The sequence below is a fragment of the Rosa rugosa genome, chromosome 6 (genome assembly GCF_958449725.1).
Source record: "Rosa rugosa chromosome 6, drRosRugo1.1, whole genome shotgun sequence".
Classification (NCBI taxonomy): domain Eukaryota; kingdom Viridiplantae; phylum Streptophyta; class Magnoliopsida; order Rosales; family Rosaceae; genus Rosa; species Rosa rugosa.
In genome coordinates, this window is record NC_084825.1 from 15,788,947 (window position 1) to 15,804,379 (window position 15,433).

The window sequence follows — 15,433 nt, forward strand, 5'->3', positions numbered from 1 at the left end:
GGTGGTTGGTGGTTGGTGGTTGGTGGTTGGCCGGTGCTGGCGGGAACTGCCCTAAATAGCTTTTGTCTGGTTTTTCTGCTTGCAGTTCAATGACCTAGGCGACCAGTTCAGTAACTTCTAGACCGATTCTTGAGTTTCTGCGTCCGGTTCCTGAATCCTAGGGTCGAGGCGCTATTGGTGGCCAAGTTCGGTGGCAAGAAGAAGTCTGGAAGGCGGCGAACCGGTGGAGAATTTTTTTATGCTTCCAGGGCCTGTTCGTTGCTTTTTCGGCCTGTTCTTGGGATGCCGCCGGCTGTTCCGAGCTCCTGGGATCGAGGACTACAAGATATGCAGTGGAGGAAGATAGGGTTTCAAGGTTTTGTATTTCAATTTAGGGTTTTGGGTATTTGTTTCAGGGTTAGGGCTTCGTGCTGATAACGTGCTTTACGAAAAAGGGATGTAGAGAGAACGTCAGAGAGAATTATGAGGATGAGTTGTACTTTCATTGATAATTGGGGCTTCTTTATATAACAGATTACAAGTAAAGAATCTGCGTCTTGCAAGATAACTGAATCATACAATGATTAAAATATCCTTGTAGATATCGGTAAGACTAACTCTATTACAACTCAGACAAGTAATCAGAGTTTGGGCCACATTTTCAACATTACTATTGAGAAAGGGATGAAGACACTTTGTTTTGTTTTTTTTTTTTTTTAAGGGGTTTGGAACCCAGCCTAACTGGGAGGCTCAGCCCCACACCCGGAGATGAAGACACTTTAGAATACCACCAACGTTGTCCAAAGTCCAAACTAAGATTGAACTTTATGGCCGGAAAACATGGAGCTAGCAGTAGGAAAGAAATACAACAATCATGAGCTTAATTAAGGGCTATAACCTTGTGAAATATTCTTAATAAAAGCATCAAGGTTGGAGTCAGAAGAACCACCCTTTGCAATTGCTCCTTGACAAGTCTCTTGAAGTTGTTTTGCTCTTTTCCTCACCTCGTTCCCCTCATTGCTTTCGACATCCATAAACCTCCGCACAAGTTCTGCAATCCCCTCTCTGGTCACTATGTCTCCATCTCCAACTTTCTTCTTCTTCACTCTATACCCGATCCTCCAATCCTCAACAATTTGCTTCCCGTTTGGGATTTGGTCCCAAACTATAGGGAAAGTAAGAACCGGAAGACCGGTATAAACAGCTTCTAGAGTTGAGTTCCAACCACAATGCGACCAACACCCTCCAATGGAAGAGTGACACAACACCCTCAATTGGTCACACCAAGGCACCACCAAACCCATGTCACCAACGCCATCATTGAGCTTAGAAGCATCACCACGGGCCACCCACAAGAACCTAACACCGCTGTTTTTCACCCCGGCAATGATTTCATCCATATGGGAATTCGAAACAGACAAGAAACTCCCCAGTGATATGTACATGACAGAACTTTTAGGTTGGGAGTCTAGCCAGTGCAGATAGGTTAGGTCATTGTGATGAGCAGTTTTTGAAAGCTCGAAGTGTGGGATGCTTGGGCCAATAGGGTAGACCGGCGAAGACAGTTTGGCTCTCAATGTGTCAAAGGCATGGGGCTCAAGCTCGTAGAATGAAGTTGATAAGAGGTATTGTGCTTTGTATGTGCTGGAAACAGCTTCAAGGGCTCTGTTGAGGACTTGTTGACCGTCGCCGTGGAATAGAGTGGGAAGATCTGCCACGTGGGTGGTGGAGATTCCGGGGATGTAATCTATTACTCCATCTCCGCGGACTATATAATTTGGCACAGAGGAACATAAGAAAAATTCCAGTAACAATCAATTGGTATAAGGAAAGGTTTTAAGCTACCGTAGCAGCATATGCAATTTGGCCGGCTTGTGATATATAAACATATTTGTCTACCAGATACTTCTATAAAAAGTACAAAATTGCATCCAGTTAACATCAGTCCTACAGTCCTACTAGCCACAATTAATCTAACCATTACATATATAGAATCCTGGATTCGACTAAATTTTAATGAAAGAAATCGATACATAGTTGATTACAACTCATGATATATGAAGAAAAATAAAAACTCTAAATTTCAAGTTTTCAAATTTTTTTTTTTTTTAATTGGTGAAAGTGTGACAAACTTTATTAATGAAATCAATTGATACAATGAGAGAAGAGAAAGTTTCCTGAATTGATAAGGATATCCTTAAACCATGATATATCTTACTTTTTCGATCAAATGGGTCATAGAATGCAATAATTTTTCTATATAAGTTTTTCTTTTTTCTATTATTTTTCTGAAAGTGAATCATGTAACCTCAATTGATATAAGCCCAATTTATAAATAGGGGTTTTGTCCATTTACCTCATTTCTAGGGATTTTTTTCCCACTTACCCCATTAAGTTTTTTTAATTCTCTCTTACCCAATACACTCTAAGGGATACTTCCCTAATACCCCATTAAGATTTTTTTTTTTGTTTTTAATTTTTTTTTAATACCATTTTACCCCTCACTCCTTTGTTACTTAGAGAGAGAGATAGAGAAAATGGAAGAGAGAGAAACCATAGGAGACTTCGCCGGAGCCCATCACCGGCCGCCGGAATCCGGTCAACTTTTGCCGGAATCCGGCCAACTTTCGCCGGAATCCTGTCACCAGTCGCCGGATTCCGATCACCGGCTGCCGCCCACCGGAATTTGCTGAAAATCTCACCGGAAAGTTTTTTTGCCCCCAATAGACATCTATTGCCCCCTAATAGAGGGGCAATAGACGACTATCAGCCATGTATTGCCCCCCAATAGACGATTATCAGCCATGTATTGCCCCCCAATAGACGTCTATTGCCCCCCAATAGACGTTTAGATTACCGAAATGGTAATTAATCTTCCTAAAACTACACAAATAAAACTTTGATTAAAGAAAAAAAACGAGGAGATTACATCAATTCAAAATATTTATTGCCCCCCAATAAACGTCTATTGGGGAGCAATAGACATCTTTTTTTTCTTTCAAGAGCAAAAAACTCGATGCCATTTATATTAATTCTCAAAAACATCAAACTTCTAACCTCAGAAAAACCCAAAGCTCCCTGAGCTGAGTCGCAATAGAAGAAAAAAAGATATCCAACAATGAGAAAAAGGGCAACATGCCGTGTGTCATAAAAAACTCGATGCCATTTATATTATACTGTCTTCCACCCACGGCCCCCACCTGCATATGTTTGTGAGCTTCGTCTAGTGGAGAAGTCGCAGTACTCGATTTATCTTCTTCCGTTCATCTCCAATCTTTTCCGATCAACCAAAAATGAACGATTCAACAATACACATACAAAAACACAGCGAAAGAAAGATAAAAACAAGTGAGAGAGATATAGCTGTCGGAGTCGCAGTCCGTGTTGCACGTCGAAGTCCAAAACCAGAATCGGAATTTGGAGGAGCCAGAATTGGATTTTGGACGGGAGAGAGAGCGGCCCGGCTCCGGTGGCGAAGTCTCCTCCCTCTATGGTAATCTGATGACATCCGAGTCGGTGCTGCAATTGTGATGATTGCAGGCTTCTCCGACGAGCCTCGACTTTCATTGCGGCCTCGGGGTTGCCGGAGAGGAAGGACTGTTTGAATTTCTTAATGGCAATGATCGGAGAGAGTTGGTGTGACAGAAAATCATCGTCGCCGACCACGGAGAGATACTTGCAGCCCCTCTGGCCTTGGAACTCGTCATCTCAGTCGGCTTCGACGTCGCCGACCACCGGGTGATACTTTCTGCAGTTCTTGGTTGTTCAGATCTAATCACTACTACAGAAAACCATTTTGGGGACACCCACTAATTTTTTTAATGACGTTTTTTTTTACTCGATGTCCTTGTATATATGTTACGACGTCAACAGCATGCTAGCACTTCAAAAAGAAAAAACAGGAGATGTTGCGCAAGGGCAAACGCGTCTACACCTCCTCAGAGGTTTGGGGTTCGAATCACGCAATACCCAAAAAACTTTCATTTAAAAAATAGAAAAGTCCCGTGCTAGACATTTGATCCAATCCATGCGCGTTCTATTTCCCCCAAAATTGCTCTGGCCATTTTCGTGTTCCCTCTCAGATGCAAACCCTTCTCTTTCACCTTCCCTCAGTTTCATTATCAAATTTTCACTTGGTCCTTTCAATAAGCAATTTTCTACTCTTTCCACCTCGGTGCATCGACCATCATTGTTCTCTCATCACTCAGCAAAGCCCTAATCTTCTTCCCTGCCATCCAAAATACGGAGTCGAATAGCTGAGGAGTGGAATCCTTAGTCAATCAAAGATGAAAATTCAGGTGGAGTTTATGTTTTGAATTGGTTTTTGTGTAAATTTCTTTCTTGTTGATGATTTCAGATCAGTAGATCTTAATCTATCTCTAATGGGTCAGTTAAGGTTTCAAAGAACACTCGGAGATAGCCTCTCTCTCACTCTCTCTCTCTCTCTCTCTCATCTTTACCCAAGCTTCAATTGGGGAAAAAATCAAAAACCCTAACTTTCAATTAGGATAATATCTACCAGGCTTGATTCGCTTTACCGATCTCATCTTTACCCAAGCTTCAATTGGGGAAAAAAATCAAAAACCCTAACTTTCAATTAGGATAATATCTACCAGGCTTGATTCGCTTTACCGATCTCATCTTTACCCAAGCTTCAATTGGGGAAAAAAATCAAAAACCCTAACTTTCAATTAGGATGATATCTACCAGGCTTGATTCGCTTCTAGGTTTTTATTTATTGTAAATACTCTAGGTTTTTATTTATTGACTTATTTCTTTAGTACTCAATTTGATTGGCTTGATTTTTTTTCATGGACTTTTCATGAGCAATGGCTCGTTTCTGAAGTGGTTCTGAGTTTAGAGATCAATTACAGAGGTTGATTTTCCAGAGGCTGGCTTTAACTCAAACGGGTAAGTATTTAATTCAAATTTAGATTCAAGACAGGCTTGCATCTGTGTTATTTGGAATTGCTGTTGAAATTAAAACTCTGATTAGTATCTTTAGAGAGAAAGACTTGGAAGATTCTCCTTTTTCAGTTTTGGCTTCAAACTTAAACGAAGAAGTTTCAGAGTTCATAAGAAGGTCCAGGAGCTATGGAAGAGGTAAAGTCCTTTTATCTTCTGCAAGTTAGCCAAGATCTCTCATTTTGCCAATTTATGCTTTTCTTAGTATTCGAACAAGTGTACGTGAGTGTTTTCTTTCTTGAGTATGTTGTTTTTTTTGTTTCTGAAATGTTTCCGAATTTAGGCTCTTAAATTGTTGTTAGTTATATTGATTTTAGTTATACTGATGTATCTCTTTTTGGTTTAGTTTATGTTTTTCCCTTTGATACTTGGTGATTTTAATTTAAAAGTGGTCAATTTATACTTACTGTGGTCAGTGGAGGGCTGCAGAGAGGATCAAGAAGAGTAGTACATGGTGGAGAGATGGGTTCGGCCTTGGCAACAGAGGGATCAAGTGTATATGATTGAAGGTGAGAAGGGGGTGAGTCATGGGAATAAGGCCAAACTTTTATTCACATATTTTTCCTGCACTGTCACTTAAAGTATAGGTCTTTATTGATCCTTTCATTCATATTTCTTCTAAGCACAAGGTTCTTAGAGTTTCAATTAGTAAAATCATTATCATTTCTACAACACTTAAGAGGTATTGCTGCTCATACAACTTTCTAATTTAAATATGCATGTTTAGTTGCAATTGGTACCTTGGCAGCTGTCATCATCTTCATGTTTTGGTTTTGCATATTGCATTAAACTTGAAAATTTAGGTCATTTAACTCTTGAGTTTGTTTGTGGCATTTAGGGTGCACAAGGTGCTGTTACTGCTATGATGTACTTTACATTGTTACAACCCTGCTCGCGCATCCCAGCTATCCTCTACTATAAGAAAATGTTACTGGTAAGTTTGCTTCTATCTTGTATGATTCGTAGAGGCTATTATGCCTCATTTTTCCTACTTTGCATGACCAGCAGCCTCATTTTTCCTACTTTGCATGACATTTTTCCTACTTTGCATGACCCACAGCCTAGCTTCTAGCTTATACGTACTGCAACAATATTGGTTTGTTTCTCAATTAGGATTGCAGTTTCTAGCTTGTACTTAGTGTAGCAATACTGGTTTGTTTCTCAGTTGGGATTTCAGTTTCTAACTTGTACTTGGTGCAACAATATTTGTTTGTTTCTCAATTTGAGATCTAAGTTTCTAGTTTGTATATTTCATTCTAATTGTTTAACTTTTGTTTTGCAGCCTCTGATCGCTCTATTTTTAACTTCTGTATTCAGTCTGTTTCTCCAATTCCAGTATAAGTAAGAAACTTCAAATTTGTTTTCAACTTGACACTACTACAGAAAGGTAAATCATTTGTCTTCCTTTGTTCATTCTGTGATATGGTCTTACCACTTTAAAGTTAGTCATCTTTTAGCATGTATTTCTATAGATCAAGTTTTCAAGTGGAAGTAGCCTTTGCTTAATTGAGAAAGCAATTGAGGACAAGGAAGGTCCCAAACATAAATTAACTTGATAGATTATTGGATTGGTTGAAGTTATAAAACTGGATTGAGCATTTGCTGAGAGTTAGTCACTTATGTAACTTTATGTTTTGTTTAGATTTAGTATTTGTGATATATGTAGGCGCACCATAATCACTTGTCCTTCACTTAATGATTGTCAAACTGAGTTTTTGTTTTGAATAAATAAAACATTCATTATGAAGGCTATAGATGAATGTTTTATTCATAATCATGTCATTCATTATCATAATCTTGTTAAGTTATCACTTATTTGTTTGTTAAGAATTGATTTTGTCGAACACAGGTTTGGCATTCTCAAATGCTTGCCATAAAATTTACATGAAGCAAAATCTATTCGGATTGAAAAGGTACTTAAATTCACTAGTGTTCAATTTGTTTTTTGTTTTCTCCAGTCCATTTGAGAGTGAGAATATTGGTTTTAATTGAGACTTAAATGAAAAGGCTTATATTTGCACTTTTTTTTTGTAAGGCTTATATTTGCGCTTGTTATAATTCTTCCTTACTATTTGATTGATATTGCAGTTCAAGACAAACTCATGGATGCTCTTAATGAATGTGATGTGGCAATGCTTGTAAAGTTGTAGTTAGATTAGATTGTAACTTATAGTTTAGTGCACTTGGGAAAATAAATCTGTGCTCATTTGATATTGTATATTGGATGTTTATATATAAGTTTGGTTAGTAATGGTGTAAGTAAATTTGCATATTTTAATTTTTTTTTTGTTTCATGAAAAAGATACAAGGACGTTTTTTTAGTGTCCTTATAGATATTTGATAACGCTTTTTTAAGTTATAAAGACGCTTTTCTAGTGTCCTTATAAACATTAGACGACGTTTATTTATAGAAACAAGGACACTTTTCCAGTGTCCTTGTAGATATTTAAGGACGTTTTTTCAACGTCCTAATAGATGACTTACTATGACTCCTTGATAGATGACGTTTTTTTTGCGTGTCATCTAAAGTTTTTTATGACGTTTTTCAAACGTCCTTAAACCTATTTTCTGTAGTAGTGAATGGAAATCGAAGAATTGAGATTTGGATCGGTGTCGAAGATCGGGGGGTGAAATGAGGAGAGATTGAGGTATGAGGGAATTAACAATGGCGGAGAGAGAGAGAGAGAGAGAGAGAGAGAGAGAGAGAGAGAGAGAGAGAGAGAGAGAGAGAGAGAGAGAGAGAGAGAGAGAGAGAGAGAGAGAGAGAGAGAGAGAGAGAGAATGCAGATCGGGGGAGGATGAGAGAGAGAGGATAGAGAGATCGATGGCATGGATGTAATTCATTAATTAGGTCGAGGGCAAAGTTGTCATTTTATTTTAAATTGGGTAAGTGGGAATAAAAATCTGTTGGTGGGGTAAGTGAGATAATTTTGGCTCATTTTGGTGCTTTGGGTCAAGGACCCTTATAAATAAGTGTATCATTTTGTTTTCCAACCTTTGACTACTTGTAATTGGCAAGTCCAAATTGGTGTCTCCAAGAGTCAATTATTTCCTGTTGGGTTTGTTTCTCATGGTTATTCACAGTGTGTGGGTTTAGTACGTCACACATCTTCATTGGCGCGCCTATGGTGCATCCTTGCTCCATCTGTTTTGTTTCTTTTGTATGAGAGAGGTTTTGGTTAATGTCCTCTCTTTCATCTTGTATTTCCTTCTAAAAAAAAATAAAAAGTAAAATAGAAAATATAATAATTATCTTTATGAGAAAATAAAAATATTTCGTTAAGAAAAAAATAAAAATAAAAAATCAAATACTAAGAGCATCTTCAGCAACGCTAGTCATTTTTTAGTCAAATTTTAGCCAAAATAGCTAAAAATCATTTTGACTAGCCACTTTAGAAATACGTCTGCATCAGTGCTCTCTATTTTAGCTAGTTTTGGATTTATATTATTTTTTAAATGAAGATTAAATCATTTAAATGTATTTATAAATTACATAATATAAGTCAAAATGAATGTTTTAAATTATACAGAGTCTCAATTCACTTTCTATATTTAGGAGCGAGATAGTTAAAAGTTATAATGGAGAGTCACTTACAACTACTAAAATAGGTAAAAACCTAAACATGCTTTTCAAAATAACTAATGAGTCAGAATAGAAAGTTTGCTAAATATGCTCTAAAATCAGCATAATTAACTTTTTTTCACAATACCATGCAATTACTTTCACTAATTTTTACCTGACACATCAGCAGGGAAGTGGCCATTTTCTTTGAGCAGCTCGAAGTGATGTAACGTCGAGAACATGGACGCCGACATCGGCCAAAGCGAAGCCACCGGAATATTCCTCTTATTCCCAACGCTCACGGCCCAAACCACATACGGATCTGCAACTATAACGCTCACCGGCGTCTCGAGCCGGTCAAGAAGCAGCTCGAACGGCTCTTGCAGCTTGGTGCTCACGGCCTCCACGAATCCCGGAAAATCCTTGGCCCGTTCGAGTTCGGAGGGTATGACGTTGGGCACCGTGGCAAACCGGATGTTGTCGGGTTTCGGGTCGGATCCGATGAAGCCGTGCCACTCTTCGGTGACGACGAAGGTGATGAGGAGGTCGTGTTTTTTAGAAGCGAGAAGCTTGCAGAGGTTCATCATGGGGTTGATGTGGCCTCGGCCGGGGTACGGCAGCGCCACCAGGTGGCAAGGAGAGATTGGCTCGAGCTTCACCGTTCCCATTTTTGATAGATACCAGAGAAGGTTGAAGGCTTGCTGAAGCTTTCAGGTTCTGTTGTCATGGCCTTCTTATTTATACTGGGATAGCTACTATTGCGTTGATGAAGCCACCTAACAGTCCTTTTTTTTTTTTGAAGGGTAACCACCTAACAGTCCTAACTAGTGCTACTGTTGATTAACTGAGCGAGCTCGTCATGAAACTGGGGAAATCAAGAAGTGGACTGGGGGAACAAGCACCTTAATTGGCGAGAGATGAAGAGAATTGTTAGCTAGACAATGGCATACCAAGTAGCAAAGTAATCAATAATAGTTCATACATGAAATTCAAACACTGGGGATGCAAAGCGTGGCTAAAGTTTTGGAAAATCTCAGAGTACAAAATCATAGCTTCTACTTATCGTAGTTACCTCTGCCCATAAAATCACTTGTGATGCTGATTAAGTCACGCTTGAGCAGATTCAAACCCCATGCAATACCAAATAGGTTTAGTTAAAAAGTAATTATCTACCCTGGAAGCCCAAGACTAAACACATTGCTCAAGTCCGCCACCTTTGGGGTTTAGAGAGAAGCAACAGGCTAATAGTAGAACTCGATCAACCCAATGTTTACATCAAGTGTTATTAAGAATGATTAATTTCTTTTGATCTTACAAGACTTTTCAATAGTTCTTTTGGTATCTAGATGAATTCTTCACGTGTTGAATTCAACAAGATATGTGTTGAAGCAAATCAAATTTTGGATGAGTGAAATTACGTGTACTTGAAATACTTGGTCCCTTTGAACTTTACTTCCTCTTATTCACAAATTCTGCAGCTAATGTTATTATAATCACCTGCTTGCAATATGCTCAGTAATGAACATTATAATTACAGGAAAAAATAAAAAATAAAAAAAGCAAAGCACATGCAATAATTTGACCTTCTCTTTCGACAACAACATAAGAATCCAATGCTTCAAGTAGCTATTAAAACAAACCAACAAGACTGAGAAAACTGAATTCAGTTCAAGCAAAAAAAGAAAGGGACTCCGTTTTTAACTATAAAGTACAGTGAAGCTAAAATATACTACAAATGAAAATTCAAACAGACAAGGAGCAGAAACCTCTTCGTCAGTTCTCGTAACCAATGTGTCAGCTGCTTCTAAAGGTTGTATGATTTGTCTTATTCCAGAGAGGTCCGTCTCCCTAGCCATCCGGGTTCCTTCATAAACGTCACTATAAACATGGGTTTGGAAAAAAAAGGTGAAGATAGATAATATAAAATGATAATGATAAATAAAATAAAAATTAATCTCACGCGCAAGGCGCGTGCAGGAAGGCCAATACAGGCGGGTTCTGAAGCGGACGTCCGCACTTGGCTAAAGTGTGGACGGCGACGCAGCGGCGGCGTTCCAGGCTGCGACGGTGGCTCGGGGCTTGGCGGACGGAGGCCGGAGGCTTGGCGGACGGTTCTGGGCAGCGTTCGAGGTCGGAGTTGCAGGTTTCTGGGCAGCGAGCTCACCTGCAACTGCAGGTTTCTGGGCAAGGCTGCAACCACGTCGCCGGCGACTCCACCGATTGCAGACCCGTCCGTCTGACCCGTGGCGTCCGTCCGGCAAGCTCCGCCGCTCCGTCGCACCCTGAGCCGAGCTGCAGCAGCGCCGTCGCACCCTGACGGACGTCCTCTTTGGAACGCGTCTGTATATATATATGTACATAGTCCGCTGCTCAGGGATGCCACTAATACCAACTATAGTTCATAAATACAAAGCCCGTGAAAAATCATTTTTATAATAAAACTTCATTTTACTTACCTATGAACCGTAGACGATCAAGTTCATATAATGTAAAAAAAATATATTTATTTCTGAAAATGATTTAACAATTAAACAATTAATTCCGAATAATAAAGTAATTCCGTTCATAAATGAACCTCGTGAGATTTACTCATCTCTAAATCTAGCTGCGTCTTCACACGCCACACGAGATAAAGCTCAACCATCAAACTCCTCTCAACAACTTCGTCACACTCAATACGACACAACGTACACAAGCATTTAAAGTTCGACACATGCGAACTAAAAACCAAAGACTACGTCCAACAAGACGAAACTTCCTACGAGACCTCCCAAGGTCTCTGGGACATTCCTAGGATCAATATGTCAAAACGACATGTCGATCCAACGGTCGGATCCTGAAGGATCTAAAACTTAGATAATCGAAATTACGGAAAAAAAACCTAACTTGCTCATATGATCTCCAAAAATTACATATCATATATCGAAATGCTTATATCGACGAGTAGATGATAGCTGAAACCTGAAACTGCCTCTGACCTGGCCGGACACGCCGCCAAGTGCCACTGCAGGCAGTGGCACATGCACCATCTGCACCACCGGCCAAACTCAAAACCACAATAATCCAACCGTCCAAAATGGAGTTTATACTACGAGGATCAACTTTCATACCTGGGACTTGTGTCAACTCGACCTACATCGGCGCCGCAATATAAAGAATACTGTTCACCATGAGTTGACTCTTCTCCGGTGCAAATCGATCAAAACCATCACCATGGATCGAACGAGGATGATCCTACGAGGAGAACAAGACCGGTTTGAAGCATTGCCGTCACCGGAGGTCGGAGAACCGATCAGGTCCGACTGTTCCTAGCTTCGCCGTCTCGATGCACCGCCATGGGTGAGAATTGAAGCAAGCCACTACCATAGGGAGGACGGCGAGGTTAGTTTGAGTCGATCTGGGCAAGCGTTGTTGCCGGAGGATGCTGAAGTCAGCCAGAAAAGTCGTGTCAGGTTTCCGGGTCCAGGTCAGGTCAAATATCTGAAGAGAGAGAATGGAGATTTCTGGAATTTTCTGGAAATTGGCTGAAATGGAAATTTTCGGATTTTGTGAAATATTTCCGGAAATTCCTTATTTATACTAAAATTTCTGAAGATGAAAATAACTTTCGCTGACCATAACTTTCTCATACGAACTCCGATTGCCGTGTTCCACATATCCACCAACTCGTATTGACGCACTCTACGACTTCTGTGAAGGAAGTTTTAGGAGAAACTCAACGAATAAAAAGTCAACCCCTTGACCCCTCGAAAATAAAACATTTTGAGTAATTATTCGTCCAAAACACTTTCGCTCCACCCTCGAACCACGAAATCGTACAAATGAACACTTTATTAATTCCAGGAAATTTCATGAAATTAATAACGAATTTCCAGGGTATTACACAAGTCATGTACATTCTCCTTGCAATAGCATGCAGTTTTGGATTCCAAAGACTTGATGTTTCTTACAATTTTTTATTTGATCGAGATTACATGCAATTTTTTATTTGATCGAGTTTACATGGTATCCTCAAAGACTTGTTAGGTCTAAAGACCAATCCGTGTCAAGGTTCATGTCAAATGCTTTCTTCCCCCTGGCCACTAAAAATGGATTGAGATTTAAACTCTAATCAGTGTCGGCCCCAATGTGAGGGTTCCAAACCTGGAGACTTTTACCAACTCGACCACCTATGGTGGTTAGTTGCTTACAAATTTTTGTATCATTTCATTGAGCAAATTGAGAAGAAGCAATTCTTAGAGCATTAATTCTAAAGGACTACTCTAACATGCACCGATTAGGAAAGAGTAGTACTTTACTTGCTTCACCATTTTCTTTATTATTATGAGTTATATACTCGAAAGATAATGCTAACGCAAAACCCTAAGATAATTAATCCAACTTTCCTCTTATGCTTTTGACCAAAATAAATCCGACTACACTTTGCTTTATCCTTCCACTTGGAGGTTGGTTCTATTTGAGTACGACAACAAGTCGCCGCTTCACTAGATCTAATAAGACATATTGGAGTGCATAGACCGAGGACAAAGCCCACCTAACCCTACAGTAGTTTGGTTACTTGAACATTTCTAATTCGGCTGAAACTAGACCAATTTAAATGGTGGGATTGTCAAAATCAAATTGCAAAACCGATTCCGCAACTAATCCCTTAAAATAAATATAAAATAAAAAACCCTTTAGTGGAAGGACACTATATAAGAAGTTTGATCGAGTCAAATCAAGCCAAGGCTGAGCGTGTTCAGATAATTTGGTCAAGCTTTATTAGCGTGTTTGAGCTTGGCTTGTTTTCTTGATGAGCTCAAGCTTAATCTTGGTTTAGTTTATTAATTACCATCTGCAATCTTATCTTAGGTTGTGTTTGGATTGGCAGAAAAAGTGATGGAATTTGAGATAAAGTCTGGATTTAGTTTTGAAGAATTATATTTAACCCGTTTGGGATAATTAACAACGGAATCACAATTTCAATGGAGGAAGAAACGGTGGAATTTGGAGACAATAAATTCGGTTTTTAAATTTCTACTAAATATGCAGCATTCTCCAATTCTCTACCGAGCGAAACAATTGCGCTCATATAATGATTCTGTGGGAGCATAGTATCTCCGTATGACATGCAGTCGAGATAATCCGCAGCCACTAAGCTTGAGGGTTGAGAAACCCTTCTCCTGTATGTGGTTGATCTCTAGTTGGCAACGGTGAATACCTACAAAACACGATCTATGGAAATAGGTGGAATTATAATTCCTATCGTTCAAATATTTCTATGAAAATTTAAAGGCTCCTTGACCCAAAGCACTAAAATAAGCCAAAATTAACTCACTTACCCCAGCAACAGATTTTTATTTCCACTAACCCAATTTGAAGCAAAATGACAATTTTGTCCTCAACCTGATTAATAAACTACAACCACTGCCACTCTTTCATCTCTCTCTCTCTCTCTCTCTCTCTCTCTCTCTACGCTGTCATCGAGGCTCAATCTGAGGCCTCCGAGCCTGCCAATAAGCAGCAGCAGTAGCCGGAAGTCGTCGAGCAGTTGAAGCCAAAGGAGGAGGTAGAAGAAGAGGGACAATACAAAGCTGATGAGTGGACCGGCGACATGCTCGAGACCGGACACATAGTCGAGGAGCTCCGTATCGGCACCTTCTAATCACAGTAACATAGCACATTTCAGGTTGGGGGGGTTTCTGAATTTGGAGTAAAACGCTACATTTTGGGATCAAAGAGTGTTCATCAATTGGGCTTGGGCCACTTGGTTGGTGTTTTCTATTTTCTTCTCCTCTTGTTTTCCTATGCACAAATTTGGGGGCAATAAACGGTTTTTTTTTTTTTTGGTGTGGGAGTGGGGGTGGGGGAATAAAACATTTATCAACATTTATTGCCCCCCAATAAAAGGTTTTGAATTGATGTAATCTCCTCATTTTCTTCTTCAATCAAAGTTTTATTTGTCTGAATTTTAAGGAGACTAGTTCCCCTTCCCCCTAATAAACTTTCATTAGGGGGCAATACAGGTTTATTGGGGTGGAATAAAACGCGAGGTTTCATAAACTTTTATTGCCCCCCAATAAATATTTATACGATGAAGATAATTTATAGAAATTATACTTAATTTCAGTATTTTCAAAATTAGTCGTGAATAGAGTAACACACATTCAACAACCACATCGGAAATAAATAACATAGACACATGAGGTTTGTTGACGTATTAAAACTTTCGAATCAAGTTAAATAATTGTGGACCTTGACTCCTAGTCTCCTATACTTTTTTTAGTGATCAAACAAATTGTTTGACCAGCTGGAAGTGGACTTTTAAATTTGGGTTTTGACCATTTACCCTAATTCTAGGGACTTTTTCCCCCCTTACACCACTCACTTATTTTTTTTTTCCACTTACCTATAATGACTCTAATAAGTTGTTCCCTAATACCCAATTAAGTTTTTTTTTTTAGTTTTTTTTAGACTATTTTTCCCTCACTCCTTTGTCACATAGAGAGAGAAACCATAGGAGACTTCGTCGGAATCAGGTCATCCGTCACTGGAATCCAAACTTCTCTGAAAACCTCGTCGGAGGTCCCTAAAGAGGTCGTCGGAGATCTCATAGGTCACCGGAGAGGTTTATTGCCCCTAATAAACATTTATTGGGGGGCAATAAAAGTTTATGAAACCTCGCCGGAAGTCCCCAAAGAAGTCGTCGAAGATCTCATAAGTCGCTGGCAAGGATTCAAATTTCGGTTTCAGTTTCAATTTCGGTACTTCAGATTTAAGGAAATTTCGGAGAAAGTTTCGATTTCGGTGGAAATTTTGGTTAAAAATAAAGAAATCACATTAATTGTATTTATAGAATGATATTTTTGAATGAAAATTTTACATAGAGTAAACTAACTTATAAAAAACCTATTTACAATGCAACATCTCTAAAATTATACATTTATA

The 15,433-nt window shown here is 39.2% G+C and overlaps 1 protein-coding gene and 1 long non-coding RNA gene across 6 annotated transcripts; one reads left to right on the top strand and one right to left on the bottom strand.

Moving 5' to 3' along the window:
• Positions 1 to 455: 455 nt before the first annotated feature.
• LOC133718880 (UDP-glycosyltransferase 87A1-like) lies at positions 456 to 9,236 on the bottom strand. The gene is made up of 2 exons (XM_062145760.1): positions 8,682 to 9,236; positions 456 to 1,747 (listed from the first exon to the last, which is right to left on the bottom strand). The coding sequence occupies exons 1-2, from the start codon at positions 9,172 to 9,174 to the stop codon at positions 864 to 866; spliced, it is 1,377 nt and encodes a 458-aa protein (XP_062001744.1). The 5' UTR covers positions 9,175 to 9,236; the 3' UTR covers positions 456 to 863.
• LOC133718881 (uncharacterized) lies at positions 4,214 to 7,932 on the top strand. Of its 5 annotated transcripts, none has more exons than XR_009850637.1 (7): positions 4,214 to 4,890; positions 4,976 to 5,082; positions 5,361 to 5,453; positions 5,783 to 5,878; positions 6,227 to 6,331; positions 6,794 to 6,857; positions 7,033 to 7,932. It is a non-coding gene; the product is annotated as an uncharacterized LOC133718881 (long non-coding RNA). The 5 variants fall into 5 exon arrangements; XR_009850638.1 differs by having other exon boundaries at positions 4,985 to 5,082; XR_009850640.1 differs by having other exon boundaries at positions 5,017 to 5,082.
• Positions 9,237 to 15,433: the final 6,197 nt, after the last annotated feature.

Coding starts and splice junctions, on each gene's coding strand:
- LOC133718880 (XM_062145760.1), bottom strand. CDS start 9,174: ATGGGAACGGTGAAGCTCGAGCCAATCTCTCCTTGCCACCTGGTGGCG. Junction 1,748..8,681: donor CTTCCCTGCTGATGTGTCAG/GTAAAAATTAGT, acceptor CAAATTATATAG/TCCGCGGAGATGGAGTAATA.